Raw genomic sequence first — 27,744 nt, 5'->3', positions numbered from 1 at the left:
AGTCAAAAAAAAAAAAATCAGGCAGCTTATTGACCTGAACTAGTGCTCAGGTTGAACAGACCTCCACTAGAGAGGAGGTAGCAGCTCATCACCCATGCAAGGATTGGATAACTTCTCTTCAGTGCTCCACAAAGCCAAAGCTTATGCGAAAGGATAGGCCTTACCATAGTGCTACCATTTCTGCCTTTCCAGCAGACATGCTTACTTATCCTCTAGTATTTCCTCTCCCTGTTACTTGGCACAGCTAACTGCAGACAGCAGAATAAAATACAAGGAAACCTTTATTTTTCAGTTTTATCAAGATTTTTTCCGGTCTTTTCAGCTGTTTTATTAGTGGACAAGTCCAGTCAGTTTTTGTATTAAAAACGATCTTGATGGAGGTAGCTGTGTCTCTGTCCTGGCTTTTGCTTGGTCTCATCTGTACACTCATCTCAGTAAACAAACTCAAAATAAGATTAAAACAAAACATGGAACTCCAGGCTGAAGCAGCGAGCAGTGCAGCCAGGATTCTGTGTAACAGGACGTGGCTCTGTGGCCTCCAGTCACTATGTACAGAGTCCGTCATGTCCCCTCTTGCCCTGGCACGCTCCTAGCTGGTGCAGGCTGGCGCCACAGAGTTTCCTCTCCCACAGGGAGGCCTGTGCAGCAACGTCCGCCAAGGGGAACAGCACCCTCTCAGGAACATCAGGCAGAGGGATAATTTCAGCTTGGTTGAGAAGTCAACAGTACCAAGCCAAGGTCTCATTGCTGCTGGGCCACCTGGGGGGGGAGAGGGGGGGTGAAAAAACATGCATTAGGAGCCTTTACCAAAAGCACCCACCCAGCTGGTACATGCCCTCCTACTAATGAGCAGACTAGAGTGAAGCAAAGTTCTATCAACTAGGGCAGTGTTTCCCAATTGTATTTGGCCAAGGAACCCTTTTCAGAATTTCAAGGAACCCCTAGGTTAGTCAAGAAAAAAAAAAAAAAGGGGTGGCAAAAGGGACCCACCAAATGCATGCAAATCACATTTCCTTCCTCAAGACCTCCACCCCCGTTCCTTGAGGCCTCATCTGCTTTGTTCCCCTCCTCTCCATCACTTGCCATCCCCAGCCCTTACACACTCACTAGGTTGAGACAAGAGGTCTGGGGTGGGAATGAGGGATTTGGGTGTGGGAAGGGGTGAGAAGTACAAGCTCTGGGAGGGAATTTGGATGCAGGAGAAGGGGATGTTGGCTCGGAGAGGGGGCTCCAGGCTCAGGAGTGTTGGGTTCAGGTGGAAGGTTGGGGTGCTGAGTGAGCCATGGGCTTATGGATGTGGGGGTGCTGGGGTTTGGGCTGGATATGTGAGGGACTCAGGACACAGATTTGCCATGTGTGATGGTGCAGGAGTGTGGTGGCAGAAGACTAAGGATGTGGGGCTGCAGGAGTTTGGGGATGTAAGAGGCTCAGGCCCGGGGGTTCCAGTGTATGATAGGCTCAGATTTGGGGTCAGGTGGTGCAGGAGTGTTATGATGCTGCAGTGAGATGGGGATTTGGCCCCAATTGGGGGTTTGTTGGCCAGCCTTCATTTTTAAAAACCCAACAACCCTCCAAAGACCCCCAAGCCTCACTAATGTGGTCCCAAATGTGCTGGTGGGAGCAGGGGACAGAGTGAAAGTGGGTGCTGGGGCTGGGGAAAGGGTGCTGCTGGGTGGAAGGATGCTGGCTCAGGTGACGGGGTGCTGGGGCAGGCAGGTGGCGGGAGTCAGGGACATGGTTCTGCTGGGCACTAGGGTGACTGGCAGGGTGCTACTGGGTGCTAGCGTGGATGGCAGGGTGCTGGGGCCAGGGAGGTGCTGAGTCCTGGGGTGTGAGGCAGGGGGTTGGGGCCAGGGACAGGGTGGTGCTAGGGTGGATGGCAGGGCTGCCAAGGAGCAGGATAGGGATGGGGTGCAAGATCTGAGAGGGAGGTGGGGGGGCAGAAGGGGGCAAGGTCTGGGTGGGAGGTAGGGTGCAGAAGCAGGCTGGATGTAGGGTGTCTGACCAGGGGGAGGAAGCAGGAGCAGACTGGGGGTAGGGTGTCTGGCTATGAGGGAGGGTGCAAGGAGGGGACTTGGGAAGGAATTGGATCTCTCTGAACCGGCACCCTCTGGACCTGACTGGTCCCAGATGAGGGATTTTTGGACCAGGGAGGTCATTTCAGGGCTCCTGGTTCCCGCCCCTCCCTCCTCCCCACTAAGCTTCTTTGCACCTCTATCCCCTGCAACCCAACTGAGCTGCCTACCCCTGCTGGTTCCCTGCACCTCTCCCAAAACCATCCCCCACAATCCAAGGGAGCACAGCACCAGTTCCCTGCAGCCCCCACAGCCCAGCTGAGCTGCCCATCTGTTCCGTATGCCCTCCCCCATCCACCTCAACCCAGCTGAGCCCTGCACTGGTTCCCTGCATGCCTCCCCCCACAGGACTGCTGAGCCCTGTTTCCCTGCACCTCCCCCAAACCCTGCAAAACTGCTGAGCCAAGCACCAATTCCCTGCCCCTCCCTCCACTTGAGTCTAGCCCCAGTTCCCAGCACCTCCATCCTCCTGCAGCCAAACTGAGCTCTGAGCGTGCCACACACACACCCTGCAGCCCAGCCCAACTTCCTGGACCTCCCCACTCTGCAACCCAGCTGAGCTCAATTTCCCTGCACCTTCCCCCAAACCATGCAGACATGCTGAGCCAGCACTGATTCCCTGCCCCCCTCCCCTTGGCTGTCTACACACTGGTGCGATGTTGCGCCAAAGTGGCCACTCTTGCACAAAAACATGCTTCCTGTCTACACTGGCCATGTGTTCTTGCGCAAGTACGCTGACATTCTCATGTATGAAATCAGGGCTTCTGGCACAAGAACTATGATGCTCCCACTCAGGAATAAGACCTTTTGTGCAACTGTTCTTGCTCAAGAGGCCAGTGTAGACAGGCAACATGAATTTCTTGTGCAAGAAAGCCCTGTGGCTAAAATGGCCATCGGCACTTTCTCGGGCAAGAGAGCGTTCACATTGCCATAGATGCTCTTGTGCAAAAGCACAGCTTGCACATGGCAGTGTGGACGTGTTCTTGCACAAGAACTCTTGCGCAAGATGTTCTTGCACAAGAAACCGCCAGTGTAGACATAGCCTAAGTTTCCTCACATGAGCAAAATGAATTGTGTTGTGCACCAGTACTGAGTTCATGTGGCTTGTCTGGATGTGCCACTGTGGCACCCAAGTTATTAATAAATATTTTTAAACCTTTACAGTCTCTCTCTGCTGCCATGTCTCCTCTCCTTGTTCCATCAGCTCCCTTGGTGCCTGCTGCCTCCCAACTCCTCACCCTCCTCTGCTGTCCTGACTCCTGCCCTTCTCACTGCCCTCAGCCCTCCTGCGATCTACCCCCCTCCACCAGCCCTTCTCTCCTCCCTGTGCCCACTCCTCCAATAGCCCCACTCTGATCATGTGAGCTATCCCTCTTCATCCTCTCTTCTAACACCTCCCTCTACAAACCCGCCCTGCATCTCTCCTCTGGTGCTGGTCTCTCCCCTGCAGGTGTCTGCCCTTCTGCTTCACACCCAGAATCCTCTGGCACCTGCACCTTCCCTTAGCCCTGCACCTTCCTGGTGCCTCCCCCTTCCCTCACTGCCCCCACCTCCTTTTCCCTTATGCCCACCCCCTCACCATCCTCTGCCCCCATTCCCCTCATGCCCCTCTGTATCCTCTCACATGACTTGCTCCTTCCTCATGCCCACCCCTTCTTTCAAGCATTCTCCCAGCACCTCCCCATCCCCCCTCTAGTCCCTCAATGCCCTTACCTTCTCCCCTCCCAGCATCACCCTGTCCCCGCCTCCCACTGACACCTCCCCTCCTGCCCTTTTCCTCATTGTCTACACTTGGCCCCCTGGCATTTGTCTCTCCTCTACCCTGCCCCTTTGGTGCCTTCCCATCTCTCCCCCCCCCCCCCAACTCCGCACAAGCCCCTTTCTCTCCCAGCCCTTCCCCTTCCCCTACCTTCTGCCTTCCACTTTGTGGGGTTGGAGTCTGCACTCTGTCCCCGGACTCCGAACCCGCAACTCAGCCATACGGCGCAACGCAGCACCCAGCAGTTTTAAAATCCCGGGCCGTGATGTTAAGTCACACCTGGGCATCTCCCCACCTACCGGTTTGAGCACGCCATGCAGGGCAGCAGCAGCAGCCGCCGCCGCCGCCAGTAAGGGGGAGCTCAGTGTAGGTTGTGCATGGCAGGGACAGGGACGGGGACGGGGGAGAGACGCTCTGGGACCGGGGTGGGAGGATGCTTGGGGGAGGCTGGGGCTTGCTCCAGTTCCAAATATTGGTGGAGCATGGGCATCATGAGCCCATACATCTCGCTGCCCATGCCTCTGCTGGCTAGCTGTCTCTCTTTCAGAGGGGGCAGTGGAGCGCCAGCTCCTCGTGGAACCCCTAGTTTTGCTTTGCGGAACCCCAGGGTTCCCCAGAGCACCAACTGGGAAACACAGCTAGGGAAAGGGAGGTTTACCTGCTGGGGAGGTGGTGGAGGCGGTGGTTCACTGCTGCGGTTGGCCAGACGGCTGAGGATATTGCGCTCAGACATCTGGAGGCGCACAGCCACAGGTGGGATGCGGGCAATGGTGGCAGGTAGCCGAGTGACATCTGCCTTCATGTCACTCAGAAGCTCCTCCAGCTGCTTCAAAACTGAAAGAGATAGGCGTGTGTGTTTAGAGGGAAGGAAGGGATTGGGGTGAACACAGCATGACACACAAACAGCAAAACCTACTCCAGGGCTGGGGAATATTTTTTTGGGTTGGGGCTGCTGACCCACAAAGAGTCAGGCAAGAGACAGGGGGCCCTGGAGTACCAGCACGGGCTTACTACTCCTAGGAGGAGGAGCCCTGAGCCCCGGGGACTGGATCCTGGCAAACTAGGGACCTCATCTGGAACCTGGGCCTTAAGTTCCACATCCTGATAACTCCCTTCACCTTTGTGAAGAACAGCATTGGCTGGCTTGTTCCCAGCCATTGACTCCTTGGACAGGTGCTGGTGGCTCTCTGCCAGACATTCCACCTCAGCAAAACGTGTGTTCAGGGCCATAGAGGGGTGCGATGGATCTTCCGACATGTTAAGATAGGCAGCTCGCCGCAGCTGCTCCTCAATCACAAGAGCCTGTTCCAACAGCTGAGAAAGATGAGATAAGAATTAGAGCCTTGCCATGCTTCCTGCAGACCAGCCTACCAATCACATCTTCCTACTTCCTCACAGGCTAAGATTTACCAACTCCCCCCCAGCCTCTCAGGCCTGAGCTTCTGCAGCTCCTTTCTCTGAGCCCCACAGTGCGTGTTCCCTGAAGGAAGATCTGGACCTTCAGGCCATTTCTTCCCTCTTTCCCCTATCTCCTAGTAACAAGCACGCTTAGAAAAAGAACAGTGGCCATTTTGCTGTTTTCCAGACTGCTGAATGGGGGCAGGTTTTCCTAGTAATTCAGTAGGCAGAGCAAAGAAACATGCTAATGAAAAACCCAACCCACTCCCCCTCCCAGTTCTTGTGTAGTCTCCAAAGGCATGGTTAGACAAAGAAAAATAGTAGGTGTCTGAAGCAGTCAGCTTGTTTTGGACCCCTACTGTAGTGCATGTTGTAGTAACACTGCTATCTATGCTGGGAATCTAGAATATGTTCAAATAGGTCTTAAAGTAACCTTGTTAACTATCTAGAATCTAGACACTAATAGTGGGCTGTAACACTTAGGAACTTGACAGAGGGGTTAGCCCTCCAGCCTCACACCTACTGGGCACCAGTTGCTCAGGAAACACTGGGGGGGGGGGGGGCGGGGGAGAAGGAGAACTCTACCCCTTTGATGCCAGAGCACTCCCAATCTGCTTCATAGGTTCCCCTGCAATCAGGGAATATAGAAGAAGTCGACAGTCATGAAAGACTGCCCTCTTTCCACCAAAAATCATCTGAGGCAGACAGCCTCAATTTTCCTTCTGCAACTCCCACCTTGAACCTCCTGGCCAGAAACTTGTTCTTGATCTCCAGGAAGTTGCCCCTGTTCATCTCACCCTTGAAGGGTTCATTGAGGATGGCATAACGTGGATCGTTCTGAATGTCCTGCCAGCGGGCATAGCCATGACTGAGATAGAGGAGTTCAGGCAAACAAAGATAATGAAAGCAAGGAAACATTCCATGCAAATATTGGGGGGGGGGGGGGGGGGAGGGGTGTTGAAGAGAAGAGACCATCTTGCTCACTGCATCCTCGCTGCTGAGATCCCAAGAAAGAGCTGTGATTTTGGCAGGGGGTGTGTAAACATGGGGCCATCTCACTAATTGTGTTCCAGACCATGTGTGATAAGTTCACTTTAAATGGGGATGGGGGGGGGGAGGGGAGATTTATCTGTCAGGGGAAGGATACTTGATGATTCCAGCCAGGAGCCAATAGTCATGGCGCCGGTGCCAGATCTCATAGGTTTTCTTGGTGACAGTTGCTGCTCGTTCTTCATTTTGCCACAGAGAATGCAACTCTGAGAACGGAAGAAAAAAAAAAAGTCAAAGAAATTTCACCAAGATGAGTAGAGAGAGTAGTAGCTGCACTTAAGTCCCTCCTACCAGTGAAGCCACCATCAGCTATATTGAACATGAAGCGCTGTTTCACTGCCTTCTTGTGCCTTTCATCAATAGAGTCCTTCAGCATCTCCCCGTTCTGCAGCATCACCACATCCCTCTTGTCATCATCCTTCTTCTCCTCTGTAGACAAAGGGACCAGTCAGAGAGAGCAGAGCACCAAAGCACCTGCATTTGTGAACTCAATCTTTCCCCCTCACCCCCCCCCCCCCCCCGGAAGGTAGAGCATGAAGAGGGCTGGCAGGACCCTGCCACACTCACCCTTCTCATCCAGGTTGATAGTTGGAGGTTCAGCAGAGGGCTCAACAGACCCTCTATCTTCAACCTTCTCCACATCAGCTACATGAAAAAAAGACACACGATCAAGTCTGACAGCTATAGAGGGTTCACGATTCGTCTAAAGCCTGGCCTGTTTCCCTAGCCACAGTCCCATGATCCTCATCCACGCCTAAAGCCTCACCCTGACCCAGAGAGGAACGTCTCTGTACAGGTCTGGGAACATGCTAACTGGGGTCTTCTTACAACTGCCAATTAATACCTTTGCTCTCCATTTCCATTGGCTCCTCTGGTCTCTCCTTCACCTCTAGTTCCTCTGGCTTTTTCTCCTCTGTGTCTGGGGGGTTCACCGGGGACTTTGCCTCTTGTGGGGGTGTCTCCACAGGTTGGGCACACTGCTGATGAGAGAAAGCCTGTTACTGGAGGAGCAGCAGCCAATAAAACAAAGCTTATGAAACCCACCCATCATCAGAAGCTGAAAACAGATGAATGGCATCTGGGAATGCCTCAGAAGATAGCTGTGGGAGAACAGATTGCTGGAGACCACAAAAATAAGACTTGTTTCATATCTCTACATCTCAAAAGAAATGCAGTCTTCCTAGGAATCCTCAGAGTAACTTTCCCAGGCACTGGGAAAAGAAATGGAACAGGGGAAGCAAAAGCAGAAGAGATACTACAAATACATGAAACAAGCACCCACTAACTCACCTCCATGGGGATCTCTGCTTCAGCAGCAGCAGCAAGGCTGGGTTCCTTCTCAGACTCCATGGCCTCCCCTTGCTCCCTAGTACTGGCTCCTTCTTCCACCTTCACTCCTTCCTCTGTACTCCCCCCACACCAGATCAGCATATTTTTATATAAATAAAACAAAAACAGAGATCAGTAAGCTCTGCTCCTCATTGCAACATGATGCACTTCTCCCTTAGTTTCCACAAAACAGGCCTCCGTTCCAAGCCAAACCACAACTGGACCAGAGCCCTCAAACCCCACAGGAAGATGCAGGAGTGGTCTATTAGCTTCAACCCATCCAGGGAAAGGTAAATGTTCTCTCGTGCCTTTAAGGGCATGCACATCGCTTTGGGGCAGCCCTCCTAATCTGAGAGGCAGTTTGATCTGCGTCCACCCCAACGTCCACCCCACCACAGCACTGGTGAGGGGAAAAGCATTGGTAGGGGCAGGACGCGGGGCTATGCAAGGGGAAGATTCTCACCAGTTGGAGGGGCAGGGGCAGGTGTGTTAGGCTGCGTGTCCCCTGGTGTGGAGGGTGTGGGAGTCTTGGGGGAGGGCGAGCCTGGCTGCAAAAGCTTCTTGTTCTCCTCTATCTCTGCCAGTTCTGGCATACTCCAGCGCCCATTCACATGCTCAAATTCCTGCACCTGGTGGGGAAAGTGGAGAAACATATGCATGATAGGATAGATTACACTAAGATGCCCCTCTAAGTAGGGAAGATAGGGACCTCCTTCAAGAGATCAGACTAGGGAGACTCCTGCCACAAAGATGAAGAAAAGAAGAGATAAACAATTGGTTTTGGTCATGGTATACAAGAGCTCAGGGCTCTTGTGCTAACAGGTCTTCTGGAGAGAGGGGGATGATGTGGGGTAGGGGGAGAATTCAGCATTGCTCCACTAAGCACCCACCTTTTTGCGTATGAGGGACATGACCCCAATGCGGGTGAGGACATGCTGGCGGGACAGCCCCTCCCGTGGGACCCCATCTGCGAAGGTCTCCGCACCATCTGCTCCTGGCTCACAGAGGTGACGCATGAACAGCGAAACATAGGCCCTGTAGCAGTATTAGATCAGCCTTAAAGTCCAACATACATGGGAGAAGTTGCCCTGGGGCACTACATCCCCCATGACCCAAGCAACAAGCTCCTGGGTCAGGCCCATAAGTACTGTGGGATGATTCCTGAGCTCCTTTCCCTCGGCTGTTTCCCCTTTGGTTTTCCCTCCTCAGCCTCCCCAGATAGGTTCCTTGCGATTGCAGTGTGCAACCCCTTTGGCCCCTTGAGCTTTCTGCCACCATTTACAGCCTTTCCCAGTGGGTTCAGATGTTGCCTCCTCCCTTCCCTTGCTCAATGCAGACTCACTTGAACTCCTTCTCAGATTTGCCACGCAGGTCCCGGACAAGCCACTGGGTAGTGAAGGCATCCTGGGGTGGCATCCCATAGCGCATAATGGCATTAAGGAAGGCCTTGCGCTGGCGAGCATTGAAGCCCAACACCTGGAAAAAAAAAGACCGACAAGTATAGCAAGAGCCCCAGGCACCAACACACTGGCTCAAAGGCCCTTCCCACTGGACCACTTACTTCAATATTCCCTCCCACACGGGCAAGAAGAGGAGGCAAGGGCTTGTCCTTGTCATTTCTCAGGCCTTTGCGACTGGGCCGGCGAGCAGCTGGAAGGAGGAGACACTCAGGTAAGAAAGTTACGCAAGCTACCATAGTGAGAATATTCACCCATGGAGTCCTGTGCTACATGGAGATGTACAGACACCTCCCAAAGAGAATACTACCCAGGCTCCTGGGGGCCTACCTTCAGATCGCTCATCGAAATCCTCATCTCCTTCCTCAGAGGCCACTGAATAATCTGACTGATTATCCGACTGGTCATCCTGCCAATCTGGAAGGGGGGGGGGGGGGGAAGAGGGAGAAAAAAAAAGTGAGCCTGACAGATCCTATCCTTGCAGGTTCTGTTATCCCCAACCCCACAAAAAAACTAACCCTTTGTACCTCTGTCCTCCTGGGAGCCATCGTTGTAGTTAACCTGCTTGCGGATACGTTTTCCCTTGCCCAGATTCCTAGCCAGGTCCTCCTGCTGCTGCTCATAGTGGTGACGCAGCAACTTCTCCCAGTAATCGGGGTCCACTGACTCTTCTTGCTTAATGATTTCCCGTTCCACCTCCTCTTCCTCCTGCTCCAGGGAGAGAGGGATAAGAGAATCATCTTACCATCAATATGTCCAGCCTCACAGGGGCAGAATACTGCTGCTAACCTCCCTCACCTCCAACTTTACAGAGGAAACTCTACCTGTATCTACACCCTACTCACTTCTGATCCTGCTCTACTCCTGCACCCTAGAATAGAAGGGGCTAGACACTCACCCCCATCTCTTCTTCCCGAACCACATACTGGGCCACCTTGAAGGAGCTGAGATACTCATTCATGCCCTGCAGCTCAGTGTCTTCAGTCTCATCCTGATTTCGGTCCAACAGCCGCTCGATTGCCTTGTCATCATAGTGGATGACACTGCTGTCCTCACCCTCTTTGCTATCACCTGAAGGAGGGGAACACAGTCAGTTGGTGCTGAGACTCAGGGCTTTTGGAAGAGTGCCACACACTGTCTCCAAGAGGCAGCATTCAGCTTCTTTGTCATTCACTAAGGGCAAACAGTCTCATTCCCACCTATTGAGCAACATTCTACAAACACCAATGCACTCACCACCTTCAGTGGCCTCATCTTTGAAGAGCTCCTCAGTGCCAAACTTCAGGATGTCATCAAGCTCCTGCTTGGACATGGAGCCTGTCTTAGAGCCCAACCCTGGTCTCACCACCAGATGTGTTAGCATCATCTTCTTCTTGGCCACCTGCGTGATCCGCTCTTCTACTGAAGCCCGTGTCACAAAACGGTAAATCATCACTTTCTTGTTCTGCCCAATTCTGTGTGCACGGCTAAAAGCCTGAGGGAAAGAAGATGTGGTGATGTTCTCAACACATAATCCATCTGACCTTTTTTATACAACCCTGACCTTCCTGGGGTCTTTCCCTCTGCCCTTCTAGGGTATGTCTACACTACCCCCCTAGTTCGAACTAGGGGGGTAATGTATGCATACCGAACTTGCTAATGAAGCCCGGGATTTGAATTTCCCGGGCTTCATTAGCATAAAGCCGGCACCGCCATTTTTAAAAGCCGGCTAGTACGAACCCCGTGCCGCGCGGCTACACGCGGCAAGGACTAGATAGTTCGGATTAGGAAGCCTATCTAGTCCTTGCCACGTGTAGCCGTGCGGCACGGGGTTCGTACTAGCCGGCTTTTAAAAATGGCGGTGCCGGCTTTATGCTAATGAAGCCCGGGAAATTCAAATCCCGGGCTTCATTAGCAAGTTCGGTATGCATACATTACCCCCCCTAGTTCGAACTAGGGGGGTAGTGTAGACATACCCCTAGTTCCTGCAGGTTACCCCCGGGAACAGCATTCACTGCTAAATCCCTTCCAATCACCCCCACCCCCGAGTTAGTGCTTTGTTTCTCTACAGTGGAGTGTCTCCTCCCCCTGCCCAATCACATGCATACTTCACTCTGCCCTCCCTTCACTTTCTCTTTCACCAACCTTCATTCCAAAAGATCACTCATTACCACTGGTGACTAGTGCTACCTACAGCCTCACCTGGATGTCATTGTGTGGGTTCCAATCTGAATCATAGATGATCACTGTGTCTGCTGTGGCCAGGTTGATACCAAGCCCCCCTGCTCGAGTGGAAAGCAGGAAGCAGAACTGCTGAGCACCAGGAGCTTCAGAGGAAGAGGAGCAAAGAGGAAGGGCATTAGATTCAGTTCCACAGACTCACCACATCCAGCCCCACATGCTGGGAAGTAGCATTAACCCAGGTGCCTAAGAACGGCATAGCAGGGCATGCTGCAGATCAACACTTAGGGTTAGCAGCAGATGTGTGGGGTCTCAAGCCTTTGTGAGGTGAGAGAAGGTTCTCATTTTATATGGGGTGCATAGGGTTCCATACCATTGAAACGATCAATAGCTTCTTGGCGCATGTTCCCTGTGATCCCACCATCAATTCGTTCATATTTATACCCTTCATGTTCCAGAAAATCCTCCAAGAGATCCAACATCTTAGTCATCTGAGGACAAGGAGACAGGAAAGCTGAGTAAGATACCACCACCTGAATTGCCTCCCCTCTCACACAGGAACTCCATCCTCTCAAGACACTGCCCTATTACCTGTGAGAAGATAAGCACCCTGTGGCCTCCTTCCTTGAGGTTTTTCAGCATCTTCTGGAGTAGCAGCAGCTTCCCAGATGCCCGGATCAGGGCACTACCATCATACATCCCATTTGGCATCTTTGGAGCTTCCTGGGGAAGGAATTGAAGAGGTACGTTTTCCCTTAGATGATTGACTCATACCACTCTGGTGCTCAGCACAATCATCCTTTGTGGAACAGATATCTTCCAGTTTGGCTCCTATACTCCCATTCCATGTATCGTGCAGCAAGGTGAAGAAAGCTCATGCACTTATTGTGTGCCTTCCTCTCTCATGGTTCCCTTGCCACACTCTGCTTGCCACATGGAAGGGACTGCAGAAGGGCCTACAAAGCATTTCAACCCCCAAATTAAGGGTAAGGATAGCTGCTGCAGGTACAAGGAAGCCAAGACTCACCCCCAAATGAGTGGCAAGGGACCTTGCACAGAGGATGACGCAGGGGCTAGAACATACCATAGCAGCAACAGGAAAGAGGTAGGGGTGATTACAGCATTTCTTCAAATCCATGACCACATTGAGCAGGGAGACCTGGTTGCCACCACCTCTTGCATTCAGAGCCTCAAAGTTCCTTGTCAAAATGTATTTATAGTATTTCCTGTGGAGAAAAACTCGAGTCACTAAGCCCCCACCACAAAAGACCATTAGAATTAGCCCAGCTCCTAGCACTACCTGGGAAATTCTTCCGTGCTAGCACTGCATATATTCTGCCAATGTCAGGTCATTATCCCTCCATCTCCTACATGGAGTGTATAAGATTGTGTCTCCCTGGTATTGACAGCAAAAGTTTATGATCCCACCCAGGATGTCCAAAGAAAATGGACCCAGAGAAGGCATAAGCTGGTCTCAAGTAGCTCCTCCACTTTCTCATGCTCACTTCTGCATGGGGCTCAACTCCACCCGGACAATGAGTTCTGTCTTGGAGGGCATGTTCTTAAAGACGTCGGCCTTGAGGCGCCTCAGCATGTGTGGGCCCAGCATGTCATGCAACTTCTTGATCTGATCTTCCTTGGCAATGTCTGCAAACTCTTCTAGGAAGCCTTCTAAGTTACTGCAAAACAAACGAACACTCAGGGCAGGAACCACAAGGGAAGAAGCAGCAAGTCCAAGGGGAAACAAATAGGGTAAGGAACAAGGGAAGCACTCAGTCTGGGCCTGTATTACAAGACGTACTGGAATCTTTCAGGTGTTAGGAAGTTCAGCAGGTGGAACAGTTCTTCCAGGTTGTTCTGCAGAGGAGTTCCTGTGAGCAGTAGCTTGTGCTGGAGGGAATATCCATTCAGCACCCGGAAAAACTGGGGAAGAAAGGAAGGAAGAGTCCATGAACTCATTTAGGTAGTCTGCTGGTTCCACTTCCCAAGACAAGATATTGTGCTAGAGAGGAAAATTCCTTCCAAAAATCAACCCTTTGAGCCAGAGTTCAACTGAGACTAGACAGGGACAGATTCAACAAGAATCCTAAGTATGGACTCTCTTGGCCATCATAAGAGGCACCCAGAAAAACTGGGGCACCAGTTACACACCTTGCCTAACCTAACCCTCACTTCTCAGCCCTGCCTGGCTGAGACCCTGATGCACCAAATTCCCACCAGTCAGATGCTGCACACTTGCTTTATACCTTTTAAAACTGCAGACTCTTCCAGCCAACCAGCCCCCTCCAGACTGGCATATTTCAGCCTTTAACTCCTTTTAAACTGGAATCATATACTTTCAGCCTCCCTCCCTCTGAGTTTAAGAAACCTGGCCAAGTAACTTTTCTAACTATTACTGGCAATTTTTAATTAACTGCACACACTAGGGAAGTCCCAGAAAACAGAAAAAAAATTAAGATTGTGCCAGTAAGTATAAGCAGTAAAAATGGGATGGCCCAACTAACAGGCTGGTTAACTCAAATGTGTCCCAGGCAAAGCATGGAAATGCTGATTCAGGTGTAATTTGGAGTGTTGTATCTATGTCAGTCGACAGAATTCTATGAAACTGTCAGATACACCTGGTACTGAGAGATTTAGTCAAAGATAATGAAAGTGTGCTGTGTCATTTGAGTACCACACAGCACCGATTACAGACCGGGCGGTCATTATCCATATGCAGAGTATACAGCTGCGTAGGGTACCTGACAATTTGGAGCACCATTGGGTCTTAATGTCCACTTACCTACCTCTTCCCATCCCTACTCCAGGGCTTCACTTCCCCCATTAAATTTAAGTGAAAAAGCTTGCCAGGACTATTACAAAAAGAGCCATTCAGGAGGCAATGAAGCCATTTAACAGGCATTTGCCAACCCTAGGTATACACGGTCAGTTTGACTTTACTGTGTTAGTCTACAGGACCCCACAGGGATCTGTTGATGATTCACTTACTAAATAGCTTTATTAGTTGGGAAAAAATAGGAAATTGCTGATTAAGTTTGGTGGAGTGATAAATGACAGAAGCGTCATTTATACAGAACAATGTGGCTTGCTTGATCAACTGGGCTCACAACATGCATTCTAATATAGCCAAAGGGGAAATCACACGTAGGAACAGAGAATACAGACCCCCCCCCCCCATCCTGTAAGCATGACTAGTCTTAGGTAAGGTGACCAATAGAGACTTGTAATCCACTATGACCTCCAAGCCAACCAAATGCAGTGATTAAGAGGTCTAACATGACACTTTGCATAAACAAGGATATTGATCAGATATGTTCTATACGCAACATTGGAGAGAAGTAACTATAGTTGTCTCTAGATTCTGTTCACACTTTGAGAAGGCTTTAGTTAAAAAAAAGTCAAAAGGCATAACAAAACCCAATGGCTGGATGTTTAAGTATGAATAAACTAGCTTTAAAAAAGGCACTTCTAAAAACAATGAGCCTATTAGATTCGTTTAACACATCCCTTGTAAGATGTTCTATAACATGAATTCCTTAACTCAAGATTGTCTAAGACATTATGCAGCTCCTCTGAGAATTACGGGCTTGATAAGGAATTACTGGGTGACTGACTTGTTATGCAGGAGATTAGGCTAAAACAATGGTCTGGCCTTTAAAAAAAAAAATAAAAAAATAAAAAGGGCTATAAATTCCACCACCTTCAATCTCTTGCCATCACTCCTTTTGTACCTTAGACTGGTTGTTCTTGAGCCGGTGAGCTTCATCCACAATGAGACAGGCCCAGTCAATGGAACCCAGAATGGCCATGTCAATTGTGATCAGCTCATAGGAGGTGAGCAGCACATGGAACTTCACAGATGCTTCCTTCTGCAAAGAAAAAAAGTGGGAGGAGTTTAGCCAGAGTCAAACAGAATGGTCAGGCCAGACAGTATGTATCATTCCATGCTTCCAAGAGTGAAGGCATTAATATTAGAAACTGAGGCAGTTCCAGCTTGGACAAATCCATATTATCTCCTTAGCCGCCACATTGTTACATACAGGATTAATAGTTAAGGTGGCTGCTGACTACTTGCCAAGCCTCATCAAGAAGAGTTTACAGTTTAGAAATGGGTGAAGAGAGGGAAGGAGAACTTTTGGGAAATGGACAATTACAGCTGCAGAAACTAAGAGCTGTGGCAAGGAAGATTCTTTGCCTATAGGCAAAGAGGGCAAAGCGGGGTGGGGGTGGGGGTAGGGAGAAGAGTTTCAAGCCCTCTAGTGAGGTGGTACAAATGTCAAGAACTATGACAAACTGGTCTTTCAAAGGCTTCTAAAAAGAGAAGAGACTTAAAGTCACACAGTGAATCAGTAATAGAGCTATGAAGCTCTAGTCACAACTTCCTTTATTTACTACTGACCCGGGAGTAGAAACAAGATGGCTAGTACCTGCCCTACCAGGAATCTGATGTAGAATGTATTTCACAGTGGTTGCTAAATGATATTGGGCAGTCCTCTTTCACTTAGTAAGGCCCAGATCAAGACCAATTTCTAGAGGTTGAGGTCCTCAAATCCCTGAAGACATTCTGCTGAAACTGGGGCTTAACTGGAATGAATTTTAGGCTCTATACCTTCATCCTGGATGCCTTCTTGCCCCCACGTATGGCATTGTCCTCGAAGGAGAACTCATTTTCCCGGATGATGGCCCGGCTGTCCTTGTCCCCAACATAGGTCACCACGTACATGTCTGGAGCCCACATCTCAAACTCCCGCTCCCAGTTGATAATGGTGGAGAGAGGGGCACTCACCAGAAAGGGTCCCTTTGAATGGCCCTGGAGACAGAATCAGGAGTTACATAGTTACAGACTGCCAGAGTAGGAGAGCATTCCCATGGATAAGTGGCATCCTCAGGCACTTCTGCCCCTCACCTCTTTGTACAGAGAATACAGGAACACAGCTGTCTGCACAGTCTTGCCCAGCCCCATTTCATCAGCCAATATTGTGTCTGTGCCCTGGGCCCAAGAGAAGCGCAACCAGTTCAGCCCCTCTAGCTGATAGGGGTGCAAGGTTCCTCCTGTTACATCAAGGTAGTCTGGCTGCCGGTCATACTTCACTGTTGGCTATAGAAGGAGAAAAATGGTTGAGTCCTTTTGCACCAATCACACAAGAACAGCCACCAAGACCTTCCGTTTCCCACACATCAGATTCCAGCTTATGCCTCCTAAGTTCAGGCACGGTAGGGAGCTTGTCCTGCCACTGTACCAGTCTCCCATACCACGTGTCTCAACTGGTCCTGAACAGCATCCTATCCGAAGAGCTCAGTTATGGAAACCAAAGCCTCCGTATAACAAGCCAGCCACTCCCCTCTCCAAAGGCAAGGTAAAACAGAGTTTGAAAGTTCTGTATCTTCTTCCCTTCAACACAATAAGAGGACTTTCTGGAGATGGTCTCCTTCTGCCTTCATCTTAACAATGTACTGACCTGCACGAGTCAGATGCACCAGATGGCATTGATAGTGGTAGTAAGAGAAATATGCTTCCCACTCAGCCCTGAAGATGCAGGTATCCCACACACATCACAGAATCCACTTGCCTCCCTAGGAGGAAGCAGTAACTTACATCCACTGTGGGGGTGTCCGGGGGCCTTTCCAGCTTTCTCATCTTCACCTTCTTTATCTTCTTCCCAGGCCGACCTTCTTCACCTCTCATCAGCTCCCTGTACAAAGATAGTATCTGGGAGTGGGAGGGGCTTCATGATTTTAGAGGAATTTGCAGGAGACACTAAATGGGGAAGGGCTGCAAATAGCAGGGAAGACAAGGAAATCATCCAGAGTGGCCAAGAGATGAGCCAACTGAAAAGTTGCATTGCAGGCAGAGCTTCTGCAAAGGGATGAGTGGGTAGGAGCAGAATAACTCCTTAACACCCCCTCATCCTACCAGGAGTGGCCTGAGGCCAGCTGGTGCCCTAGGCAGAGTGATCAGCGCCCCCACCTGCACGGCTGTCAATGGCCGTGACATCATCACAGGGTGCCCCGGTGCCCTGTGACGTCATCATTGGGTGCCTGGGCCAGCAGCGCCCTAGGCAACTGCCTAGGCTCACGGTCCACCCCTGCATCCTACCAATACCTCTATCCCTACCTTGCCTGCAGTTCAGGTAGATTTCCCCCCTACCCTCTTACCTGTGATTCCAATAGGCCTGTTTGTAGAGATCATAGTCCTGAACCTCCACATCTTCACTCTCCCAGGATGCCTGGTCATAGGGCAGATCTCTCCATTTAATCAGATAGTGGACGTTCCCCTTCTTATCCACACTAGACACACACAACAACAAATCTCAAGTGTGGGAACCAGTTTTGTCCAGCTAGTCCCTTGCACAGGGGCGAGGGAAGGCAGGAAACAGAAAGTGTAAAAAAAGCAGCCATGTCCATAATTCCAAGCATAACTGAAGTCTGAGCTGCAATCCCACACTTTCCCAGAGAAGGGGAAACAGTTCATCCCATCATATTAGAAACCCTGCCTGTATCAGTAATGGATGATACACCTTCTGACACACGAGTGATCTCTGTTAAGGATTTGATAGATTTTAATCACAATGGGTCCCCCTCTTGTGACTGAATTCAGTGGATCCTATTCCCTTCATTTAGCCATGGTTGAAACTAGAAAGCCCCCTCCCTCCTATGCTATCTTTGTAGTCTGGAATCCACTGGATCTTGCTATGACAGATTCTTGCTCCTTTGCTCACCTATGGTTGAGGATTCTGTGGATCATCATCCACTCAGGCTTGATCCCATAGCGATAGAAACGCTCCTCCATCTCAGCGAACTTGGGGTCCTTGTTCTTTCGTTTGCGGCTCTTCTCTTCCTCACCTCCAAAATCCCCTGAGGGCGGCTCATCCATATCATTTTTGCGCTGGTAATTTCGGAACATCACTTGGCAGTGCAGCTCCAGCTGGAGCCAGGACAGACATATATGGTTAGAGCGTAATCACACATCCATCCCTCCCACACAGTGGCAGCAGTCCACCCCCTAGGCAAGCCAAGAGCCCACTAACCTGAAGCTCAGACACCCATGAACAATGCCAATAGGACATGCCCTGCCATTTAACAAAGAACTGTCGCTCAGGTCGGCCTTCCAGAGGCTTGGGGGAAGGAGTGTTAGGATCTGCATCAGCTGGTCGGGGCACCGGTGTGGGTAGTGGGGGCTGGCCCCACTTCCAGATCAAGATCTTCTGCACCTTCCCCTTCAAAGATGGGCACTGGAGAACGGAGAGAGTGGTTATGCCAGAATTTACTATAACAATTCCTGCTGTCCTCCTGCATTTGTGCCCTTGAGATGCATGCCAATAATTTTCACATTCTCCTCAGTCATGGCTTCACTGAGCCAGATGGATTTTTGCTTTCAGTCTCCTCAAAGCCTCTAGTGCTTGAGTGGATCTGTGGCTTCTCTGAACTTCTGCCAAATCTGTCATTTTTCCAGTGCTGAGGAGCCCTTAGAGTACAGTGTTTCTGGGATAGTGGGGGATCTCTTAGCAGAGCCATACAAATCTATGTAGAGTCTATATGGAACAAACTATTAGACTGGATCAGTGCAGTCTGCTTAATCAGTATCCTGCCTGATGGATACAGGACAATTATGGAAAAACCTATGCATTAAGGAAGTTTCTTCCTAACCTGTCAAGAGGTTGGAATACGCACTGAAGCAGGAGAACTTCTCACTGTGGAAGGTCTCAATACCCACATATGCATTCAACACTATTTTAAATTCTTTCCTTAATGATATCTTGTGGCAGTAACTCTATTCCCATTTTGTTCTGGGATGCAAGACTTCTGCATATGCCACCAAATCTGCAGCCCACATAGTAACTCACACCCCACTGCAGAAGTGCCAGAACAATTTGTATAGTAGGGGTGATGAGAACCATTGAATCTAACTGTAAACCCTGGCTAAAATGGAAACCACTTCAAGCCAGAGTGTGCTGCGGCACACCGACCCCCATGCCCCTAGGTTCCTGCACCTCTGTCCCCCTCCCCTGATAATGAACTTAGTTAAAAGAGCAGGTTGTGTCAGTGCTAACACTTTACGACTGAACAGTTTTAACCATGGCCTCTGTTCTCAGACATGCTCAAAGTCCAGGAATATTGGGGCTTGAAGTCCCTGGAACCATTTTGCACAGGGCAGAGCAAGTCCGCGATCATAGAGCTCCTCTGAAGCTACATAAGGAAACCAAGCTATGAGGCACTGTAAGGCTCCAGGAGAGAACCCCCGAAACAAACAAAAAGAGAAACTATGAAATGGGCAGTTAGATGTCACTGCTCTTCTGAGACAGAGGAATATTATGTCCTGTGTAGGTGGGGCAACCAGGGGTAGCAGAGACTCACAGTGCAGCGAGGGCACAGCCACTCCCCATTAGGAATCTCTGGCAGCGGGGGATTTAGGCAGTGGATGTGGTAGGAAGAGGGACAGGCATCACAGCAGAGCAGCTCCCCTCCATCCTTGCAGACCCGGCAGAACTCCATGTGGTGATCATCCTCCTCCTCAGGGTCTCCCACAACATCTTCCAGGATCTCCTCACCTTCTGAGTTATCTTCCTTTGCCTCCCACTGGATCCCCTCCTTCTCCTACAGCAGAGAAAACTACTAGTTCAGGATATACAAAACCCCCACCCCTCCTGATGCCTCCAGCCTCCTATCATCTCCCATTAGCCTTTCCCAGAAATAAAGAAGAAGAGCGCCTCTTTCCCCTCTCCCCTCAACAATTCTCTGAGCATATAAGATCTGGTACTCACACAGTGTGGGCAGCTCCATTTGCCCTCTGGGGCTTTCTCCATGTCTGGGTCCAGGCAAACCATGTGGTAGGCACGGGGACAAGTGTCACACAGGATGATTTCTCCTCCCTGCTGACACACCTCACAGTAGTCCTGATGATCTGTCTCATAGCCATCCACAGGAACTGTGGAGTCATCCTCACCTAGAGAGGGTGGTGGTAACAGTTACACATCATTGCAAGCCTTTGGCACCAGAAACTCTTCCTGCAGCAGTGGGGATACCTCATCACACCAAAAGGCTACATAAGGAGAAACACAGTGCTCCAGATCCAGACAAAAAGAGGTTTGGGGCAGGCAACTCTTGTTCCACAGCAGCCAAGGTTGGAAAAAAAACAGAAGTCATGGATAGGGCAATAAGGCAGCTGTTATTCTACCTAGCAGACTCAGGGCAGGCTTGATTCTCACAGTCCCTTCCTCAGTGCTAACTATGGGTGAGATCACAACTTCTTTTCCCCTTCAGCAGTCTTATGATGTTCCAACAGTTCTCTCTAAACAAATTTCCTATCTAGGGGGTTATAGTTCTTAGATGACAGTTGTCATAGCTCTGCCCTCAGCCCCTTAGTTCTGCGACCATCGGAAACTGAGCACTGTACTTAGGTACCTTTCTTTTTCCTTTTCCCAGCCTTGAGTTTCTTGCGACTGCGGCTACTGCGGCTGGTGGATCCATCTGAAACAGAGTAGCTATTGATGCTAGCATCATCAAAGTCTGATTCCACATCCAGATCCTCATCTTCACTCTGGGGAAAGCAGGAACAAAGCATGGTGAGTCAAGCAGCGATGGTTTACCAGCCTCCTGCATCTTCAGACTGTCCTCCTGCATTACACGTTGGAAAGCATGGAGCTTGTCAACTGCAAGTTCCTGCCACCACTAGTATATCAGTACCCCCTAATGGAGTGAAAAGCAAGGGGGGGGGGGGGGGAGGAGGAGAAAAAAAAAGGCACTCACTGATGATCTCTTACGCTTGGAACTAAATCCTCCCAGTTTGATTTTCAGAGGCGCCACCTTCTTAGTTTTGGGTTTCTTGATGTCAGGAACACGAGGACTGGCTTTGGGCTTCCGCCGGGCATTGGGACCTATGAGTAAGACATTGAGAGAGACAGGATCACAATTTCTAGCTACCAAATTGTACTTCTCATCCCGGTTTTTCAGCTCACCTTTGCCCTCCTTGGTCTTGGCCTTACGGAGTGGCACATCAGCAGGGGGCTGAGGCAGGACAGCATCCACATTAGCCACCATGCTCTCTACCACAGCCACAGCTGCAGCTGCAGCAGCTGCCACTGAGGCCCCTGAACTGCCCTTGAAGGGGTTGTTAGTGCTAAACTCCCGCCACTTCGCCCCCAGCACCATCATCATCTTCGAAACAGCTATCTTGGGGTTCTTGGCAGCTATGAGTGGCCTGTGTGGGGGCAAAGAGGAAGTGTTACTGAACAGACATGGACACTGGGCCCCCACCCTTCATCTCTAGAACTATAATCCAGCCTAACCCCAGGGACATTCCCGGGAGGGAGGGGGAGCGTGGAGAAACAGTTTTGGCTCTGGAAGAGGAATGAGTAGAAGGGGGGTCTAAAAATACAGATGTTCCCCAGCTTTACCACTGACAGCAAAACCATGAGACTAATCACTTTACTGCTGTCTCCATTTCCCCTGTCCTAGGGGTAATCGTCACCAAATGGGGCAATTTGATGTCTAAAATGCTTTACGGTCCTGGGAACAAGGATATTTTGCCCTGCCCCCCTCCCCCACCCTTCTGTTCCAGGGGCCCTAAAGACCCATCAACTCAAGACCTTACCTGACAAATTGGCTGAAAGCCTTGTAGTTGGTGAGAGTGCGATAATCCTCCTCTGTGAAGATATGATCAATGTCCTCCATACCCCAGTCTTCCAGGAGCTGAGCAGATGATTTGGGTTCCTGTGCGAAGAGGGACAGGCAACAAGTCCCACCATAATCAGGCAACGGAAAAAGGTTTAGCCTCTATACCACAGGTGAGTCCATCAGTCTGGCAGGGGTAGGAACTCTGGGTCAAGGAATTCCCCCTCAAGGTGAGGGAAAGTAATTTGAGAATATGGCCCACATGGGCCAAGTCTAGAGGAATGAGGGAAGAACAGGGCAGCTCCTCTGTGCCATTGTAAGGAGACAGCGTGATGTTCTCTAAGTCAGATCTGGGGGGATGGAGTGGGGCAATGGGGCAGCCTCTCACCTTTGAGTCATCATCTTCCTCTTCTTCCTCCTCTTCCTCCTTGCGCTTGGCTTTGTTTTTCTTCTCTTTTTTGGGCCCTAGTTTTTTCTTCTTCTTCCTCCCAGGGGTATAATCACTGCCTTCACTGTCTGAGTGCAACACCTCTTCCTCCTCCTCCACAAATTCATTCCCCTCACCAGAGCTGTCTCCCAGCTGGGGGAAGGAAAAAGAGAGACGATCAGATGGCTGAGAGAAGAGACCAAGAGGAGCACTCACCACACACTCCAGCATACACTGGGAGGTGTCAAACCAGGCTATCCAGCAACAGGAGTCACTTCCTATGTGCCCACTAGGGATGTAAAATCCCATTTAACTATTTAAGTGTTCAAACGGGGCAAGTCAGGAGGCTGCTCCACCCTCACCAGTTAAATGTAACCAGTAAGCATCACCCATTAAGGGTGACACTTACTAGCTGACCATTTACATCTCTAGTGTCCACTTTTCAGAACCTGTTCCATGGTAGACTCTCCCCTCACACTCAGCCCTCCATTCCTTACCTCTTTTTTCTGGCGCTTGCTAAGCTTGGGCACTTTTGGTTCTTTCAGCTTCTTGGGCTTCTTCTTCTTCTTGATTTTGGGAGTTTCAGCCTCTGATAGAAGTTCTTCCTCTGGCTCTTCTTCAGGCTCTGAGGAGAACCGAAGAGTTACAAAGCACTGATAGATACCCAAGCCCCAACAGCATGTCCTGTGGACCATACTGAACAATCCCACTCCTCACCCTGCCCCCAAGTGCCTCCTCAATTCCTTGCCACACTTTCAAATCCACACATTCATCTTAGCCCTAACTGCATTAAGTAACTGACTGATCATGCCATGCTGAAGAGGGGAAAATCAGGAGACCAGGGGTGGACAATAATTTTTGGTGGGGGGGAAGGGGCACGCCAAGATTTTGGAAAGTGGCCTGGGACCATACTTTTCTATGGAGGGGACATGGGGTCTGGAACAGAGGTTGGGTGGAGGGGGTTTGCTGCACTCAAAACTTCTGCCTACACAGAGAGGCAAATAGAGGAGCCAGCTGCTCTGAGCCCTGGGGCTGTTACCTGCCCGTGGGACCAGTGGGGTGGGCCATAGGCCAGACAAAGGCTTAACGGGCTGGATCCGGCTCTTGGGCCATATCTTGCCCCTCCCTGCCTTAGATCATCATACCTCCTACACTACCATCAACTCCCCCCTCCCCCCCACTTCCAGTATCTCATTGAGTCTTCTCCAAGCAGAACCACATGTTAACAACAGGTTAGGAATTTCTTTATCCTAGCAAGCATCACAAAAAATGAGTTAGAAGTTATTGACCGCATGCAGAGGACTCAGGAGCCAGAGTACGAGTAGCCCCAACTGGCAAGGAAGGAAGCTCTCAGCTAGTCTTTAGGCTAGGAAGCCTGAGAGCATAGCAGAAAGCTCAGGAGAACCAGCTGATCAAGGGTAAGGCTCTATCCCAGGGTCCCTAGAAGAAAACTACAGTACAGGGGCCCTACAGTGTCAAGCAAGGAACAAAACAGTCAGCTGCAACTTAATCTTCCCCTCCCACCTGGGCAGTTTCTACATAGGGCTGCTCGCTCACTAGATCCCTGCTTCAACAGCTAGCCCAATCACCTCTTTCCCTGCACCACTGCCAGCACACTCAGTCCCTCATTGCTGTAATACATGCCAACTCTCCCCCACCCACAAACACACTCCCATCTGTGTTCCCTCCCCCTCCCTCCCTCCCTCCCTCCCTCCCACACAAAGCCCAGAGAGGAATGGACAGCCAGAAAGGCCTTTCCTTTGTGACAGGATCCACAGCAGCTCAACCACTCACTCTCTTCCCCCCCCCCCCCAGACACCCCACCCATTACAGAATGAGTTACTCATTCTCCCTCCAGGGGAAAATGGCCTCCAGACCACAGAAGCAAGGCAGGCTGGGAAAAGCCACAGCTCACAGCAGATGCAGCCACCGGAAAACAAGGGTACAGGGGAACATGCTCAGGACGGGGTCCACATTCCCAATGGACACAAACAGACCCCCTTCCAGCAATATTTACCTGTATCTAATCTACCAGGACAGGCCCTACATCCTTTCCTTCCAAACAGTTCTGATTTGGGACTCTGTCAGGTCCCATCCTAGAGTCTTAAATTCCCTGGAATTTAAGCATAGAGCATTCCCTGGAGTCTTAAATTCCCAGTGACTTGAGTCAGTGGCTCTCAACCATTCCGGATTACTGTATCCCTGTCATGAATTTGGTTTGTCCTTTCCACCCCCAACTTATACCTCACTTAAACTATGTGCGCGCGCACACACACACACACACACACACACACACACGCACGCACGTGTACTAAAAATTGCTCTAATTTTTAGTGCAATTATATACTTCAATTCATTTGTTTTAAATAGTGTACTTACAAAAACTTGGCAACTGTCTTAAGTCGGGGTTGAGAACCTTTTTTGGGCCAAGGGCAACTGACCCACAGGAAAAAAAAAAATCAGTTGGGGGCTGCACACAAGTGCGAATCAAAAAAACCCAAAACACCTTCTCTGATATGGCCCCTAACTAAGAAGGAGAAAAACATTCCCCACATCCTCCTCACACACCAGAGTCTTTGGGGGCCCAGGCTAGTAGATGGTGTGTGCTCCAGCTCTGCAGGAGGCCTACAGCATCAGCATGGGCTCCCCAATGCTGGGAGGGAGCCTTAGGCCTCAGGCCTTAATCTCCCCACCTCTGATCTAAGTGAGCTAACATATTGCATAGAAGACCTTAGCATACCCCTAGGAGTATGCATACCCTGGGCATAGCCCTGGTTAAGAGCCAGGGACCTAAGTGACTTCCCTGCCCCAGACTCAGACGCCTATGTACGAGGTAGGGATGATTTTAGAGTTCCTTTCTCAAACTCCTATTTTACACTGTTGCAAAATGAGTTGTACATCCATATAAGTCAGCAACAGATCTGGGAATAGAACCTGAAAACTGACTTTCAGCATCCAGGGCTCTAACCTGATTCAGATTCTCAGACAGAGACTTCAGTTACAGTGAAAGCCAGGTATGAGGCCTGAAGAGGCAAATACTAAGGCAGGGATTTTTAACTTTTTTCTTTGGAGTGTCCATCCCCCCCCCCCCACACACACACCATGCTATAAAAGCTCCACCCATGCCACAACCTATTTTTAACATATAAAGCCAAGGGCAGAATTAGGGGGTAGAAAGTTGGGCAACTGTCAAGGGCCCTGTGCTAGAGGGGGCCACCATGAAATTAAGATGGCTTGGCTTCAGTCCCAAATGGTAGGGTCCATGGCCCAGGCTTTTGCCCCATACAGTGGGGCTTTGCCTTTCCATCCTGGATCTCAGCAAATCTGGTGCCAGCCCTGCTTAGTAAACTCCCTGAAACCTACTCACAGCCCCCCAGGGGTCCCTGGATCCCTGACTGAGAGCAGTTGTACTAAGTGAAGTGCACAGGCAAGCTACTGATACAAAACACAAAAACAGGGGCTAAGGTGAACAGTGTAGAATGATCCATGGGAAGCTTGGAGAGTAGGGTGTGGTGAACAAAAAGTGGGTCATGCAATAGCCCAAGGCAGTTTCCTCTGGACTGTCAGCAGGTCTGAGCTCCCAGATGGATGAGAGGAAAGCCAGACACCTTGCCCTCCCACATACTGGTTCCAGTCCCAGCCATGGTACATACACCTTGCTGGCAACACACATGCCCCATTAAAACCAGACTCCCTGTCAGATGGATTGCCAACAGCCTGCACTAGCTTTGAATAAAATAATTTCTACTTCACCAAGGTGTGCAGACCACAGGTTTTAAAAAGGCCACAATAAAGAAACCAAAATATTCTAATCACCTGGGCTCTTAATAAAACAAAACTTATCATTTACATGCATCACCCATTCAATAAAACTGATAGACCCACTACCACTCCTTTTTACAACGGTAGCCCTGGGCATCCTACCTATACCTTGGTGCTGGGCAATGCTGTTATTCAGCAGGATCTCCATCTCCTCATCATCACTGCCAGCAGAACAAGGGGACGGGGAGCCAATGCCCGATGCCATGTCCTCCAAACTGGGGTACCCGGGCTCCAACAGCTTCTGCAGCCTTGTCTCCTCCTTGCCAGTCAGGCCAGTAACTTAGCATAAAAAAGTTAACTTTGATAGTCAGCACGAACCCACGTTCCCATACAATAATGTTACCCAATGGATGACCTACATTAGAAGGCTTTAAAAAACATCAGTATGGAATTTAGAACTGCTCGCCCCCCAAATAAGGGAGGAGTAGAGAAGAATGGAAATGCTGAGATTGGGCACTAGTTGAGGGTCCTGATGGGGGCAGTTTTGTGTCTACTGGGAATTAAACTGTCAGGAACGGACTGCAGGCAAAGGGCCACCAAATGGCAGTCCGATGATAGTTTCCAAACCCTTTCTGACATGACGCCAGACTAGCCCCGGTGCAGTAGAGCATGGCTACATGGAGTTCGGGGGCTTTTAAGTCAATCGGTCACCATTTAATTCGAGGCAGTTAACACCTTCGTCAAAGCTGCTCTTGATGACCCCTCACCCCAACTTTTGTGGCTTTACTACTCCAGGGAGTCAGCCCCGGCTGAGCTACCGGCGGGTGCAGCAGGGAACAAGTGTTTGAGGAACAGCCAAACTCGCTTTTGCAAAGTCTTCCCTGCCTCGAGCTGGCGATCAATGGACGGGAGGGAAAGCTCCAAGGAAGACCGGCTCCTAGCGGTGCGAGAGACCCGCGTCGCAGCCGCCCCCTTCCCCACCGGGCCCCCACCAAAACCCTTTCTAGTGCCGGGGGCCCACGTGCCCCCGCCCCACGGACCCGGCGAGGCAGGACCAGCCACAGCCGCGCGGTCCAGGGGCCCCACCACGCCCCCGGGAGCCGCCCCCCGCCCGCTTTCACGCAGGCAAAACAAAGGCGAGCCCGTGGCAGGCGCCGCGCGGGCTCCCGGCGAGCCCGCCCCCCCGCGCACAAGGAAGGGGGCGGCAGCAGCACGCGGCCAGCCGGGCTCCTGGCGGGGGGCGGGCGCAGCTGCGGCTCGGGGCGCGCGGCCAGTCCCGGGGGGCGGGCGGGGCGGCCCCGGGCAGCGCGAGGCGGCGGCGGGAGCGGGGCCGTTCCCCGGGCGGGGCGAGGTAGCGCCGGGGAAGGAGGGTCCCCGGGCGCCGCGGCCGCTCCGTGCCCAGCGGGGACACAAGGCGGCCGGGCCGAGGTCGGCGCCCCCGGGAGCCGGGGGGAAGGGCAGCTCCCGGGGCCGGGGGGCGCCGCCACGAGGGGTCAGCGCCGCGTCCTGCCCTTTGAAGCGATGTTGGGGGTTGTGTCCGGTCCCTGCCCCTCTCCTCACCCAGCTCGCCCCCGGCTCCTCGCTCTCGCTGCCGCCGCTGAAGGGAAAATGGCCCCCGCTCCAGCACCACCTCTTAAAGGGGAAAAAACCCGACCAGGCCCCTCCCCGCTCCCGCTTCCAGCCCATAATATGTCCCGACACCTCGGCAATGGGTCC

General features: G+C 51.1%; 1 protein-coding gene and 1 non-coding gene across 11 annotated transcripts; both read right to left on the bottom strand.

Moving 5' to 3' along the window:
* Nucleotides 1-263: 263 nt before the first annotated feature.
* Nucleotides 264-27,744, bottom strand: CHD4 (chromodomain helicase DNA binding protein 4). 10 transcript variants are annotated; one of them, XM_075904073.1, is made up of 40 exons: nt 27,589-27,744; nt 26,191-26,367; nt 22,764-22,891; nt 22,228-22,419; nt 21,820-21,938; nt 21,185-21,426; nt 20,976-21,103; nt 20,631-20,766; nt 19,991-20,172; nt 19,584-19,823; nt 18,257-18,460; nt 17,948-18,153; nt 17,385-17,516; nt 16,825-16,921; nt 16,135-16,326; nt 15,838-16,038; nt 14,960-15,097; nt 13,030-13,151; nt 12,734-12,907; nt 12,313-12,454; nt 11,820-11,951; nt 11,602-11,719; nt 11,250-11,374; nt 10,305-10,542; nt 9,967-10,139; nt 9,587-9,779; nt 9,399-9,485; nt 9,173-9,261; nt 8,954-9,087; nt 8,502-8,646; nt 8,075-8,240; nt 7,573-7,685; nt 7,127-7,262; nt 6,850-6,927; nt 6,574-6,711; nt 6,380-6,488; nt 5,968-6,100; nt 4,953-5,148; nt 4,493-4,668; nt 264-759 (listed from the first exon to the last, which is right to left on the bottom strand). In XM_075904073.1, the coding sequence occupies exons 2-40, from the start codon at nt 26,291-26,293 to the stop codon at nt 742-744; spliced, it is 5,775 nt and encodes a 1,924-aa protein (XP_075760188.1). In that variant the 5' UTR covers nt 26,294-26,367; nt 27,589-27,744; the 3' UTR covers nt 264-741. The 10 variants fall into 10 exon arrangements, with proteins under 10 accessions (XP_075760188.1, XP_075760205.1, XP_075760224.1 ...); XM_075904090.1 differs by having other exon boundaries at nt 7,127-7,259; XM_075904109.1 differs by having other exon boundaries at nt 9,596-9,779.
* Nucleotides 7,905-8,047, bottom strand: LOC112545983 (small Cajal body-specific RNA 11). The gene has a single exon (XR_003089579.1).

This window comes from Pelodiscus sinensis, chromosome 1 (assembly GCF_049634645.1).
Source record: "Pelodiscus sinensis isolate JC-2024 chromosome 1, ASM4963464v1, whole genome shotgun sequence".
NCBI classification, from domain to species: domain Eukaryota; kingdom Metazoa; phylum Chordata; order Testudines; family Trionychidae; genus Pelodiscus; species Pelodiscus sinensis.
This window is presented reverse-complemented; position numbering and strand designations above follow the sequence as displayed.

Bases quoted from the DNA above. Each gene is read 5' to 3' on its own strand.
- CHD4 (XM_075904073.1), bottom strand. From the start codon at position 26,293: ATGGCATCGGGCATTGGCTCCCCGTCCCCTTGTTCTGCTGGCAGTGAT. The intron at 20,767-20,975 runs GTGAGTGCCTTT...TGCTTTCCCCAG, and splicing joins CCAAGCGTAAGAGATCATCA to AGTGAAGATGAGGATCTGGA. The intron at 16,922-17,384 runs GTAAGAGGGTAG...ATCTTTGTACAG, and splicing joins CAGGCCTATTGGAATCACAG to GGAGCTGATGAGAGGTGAAG.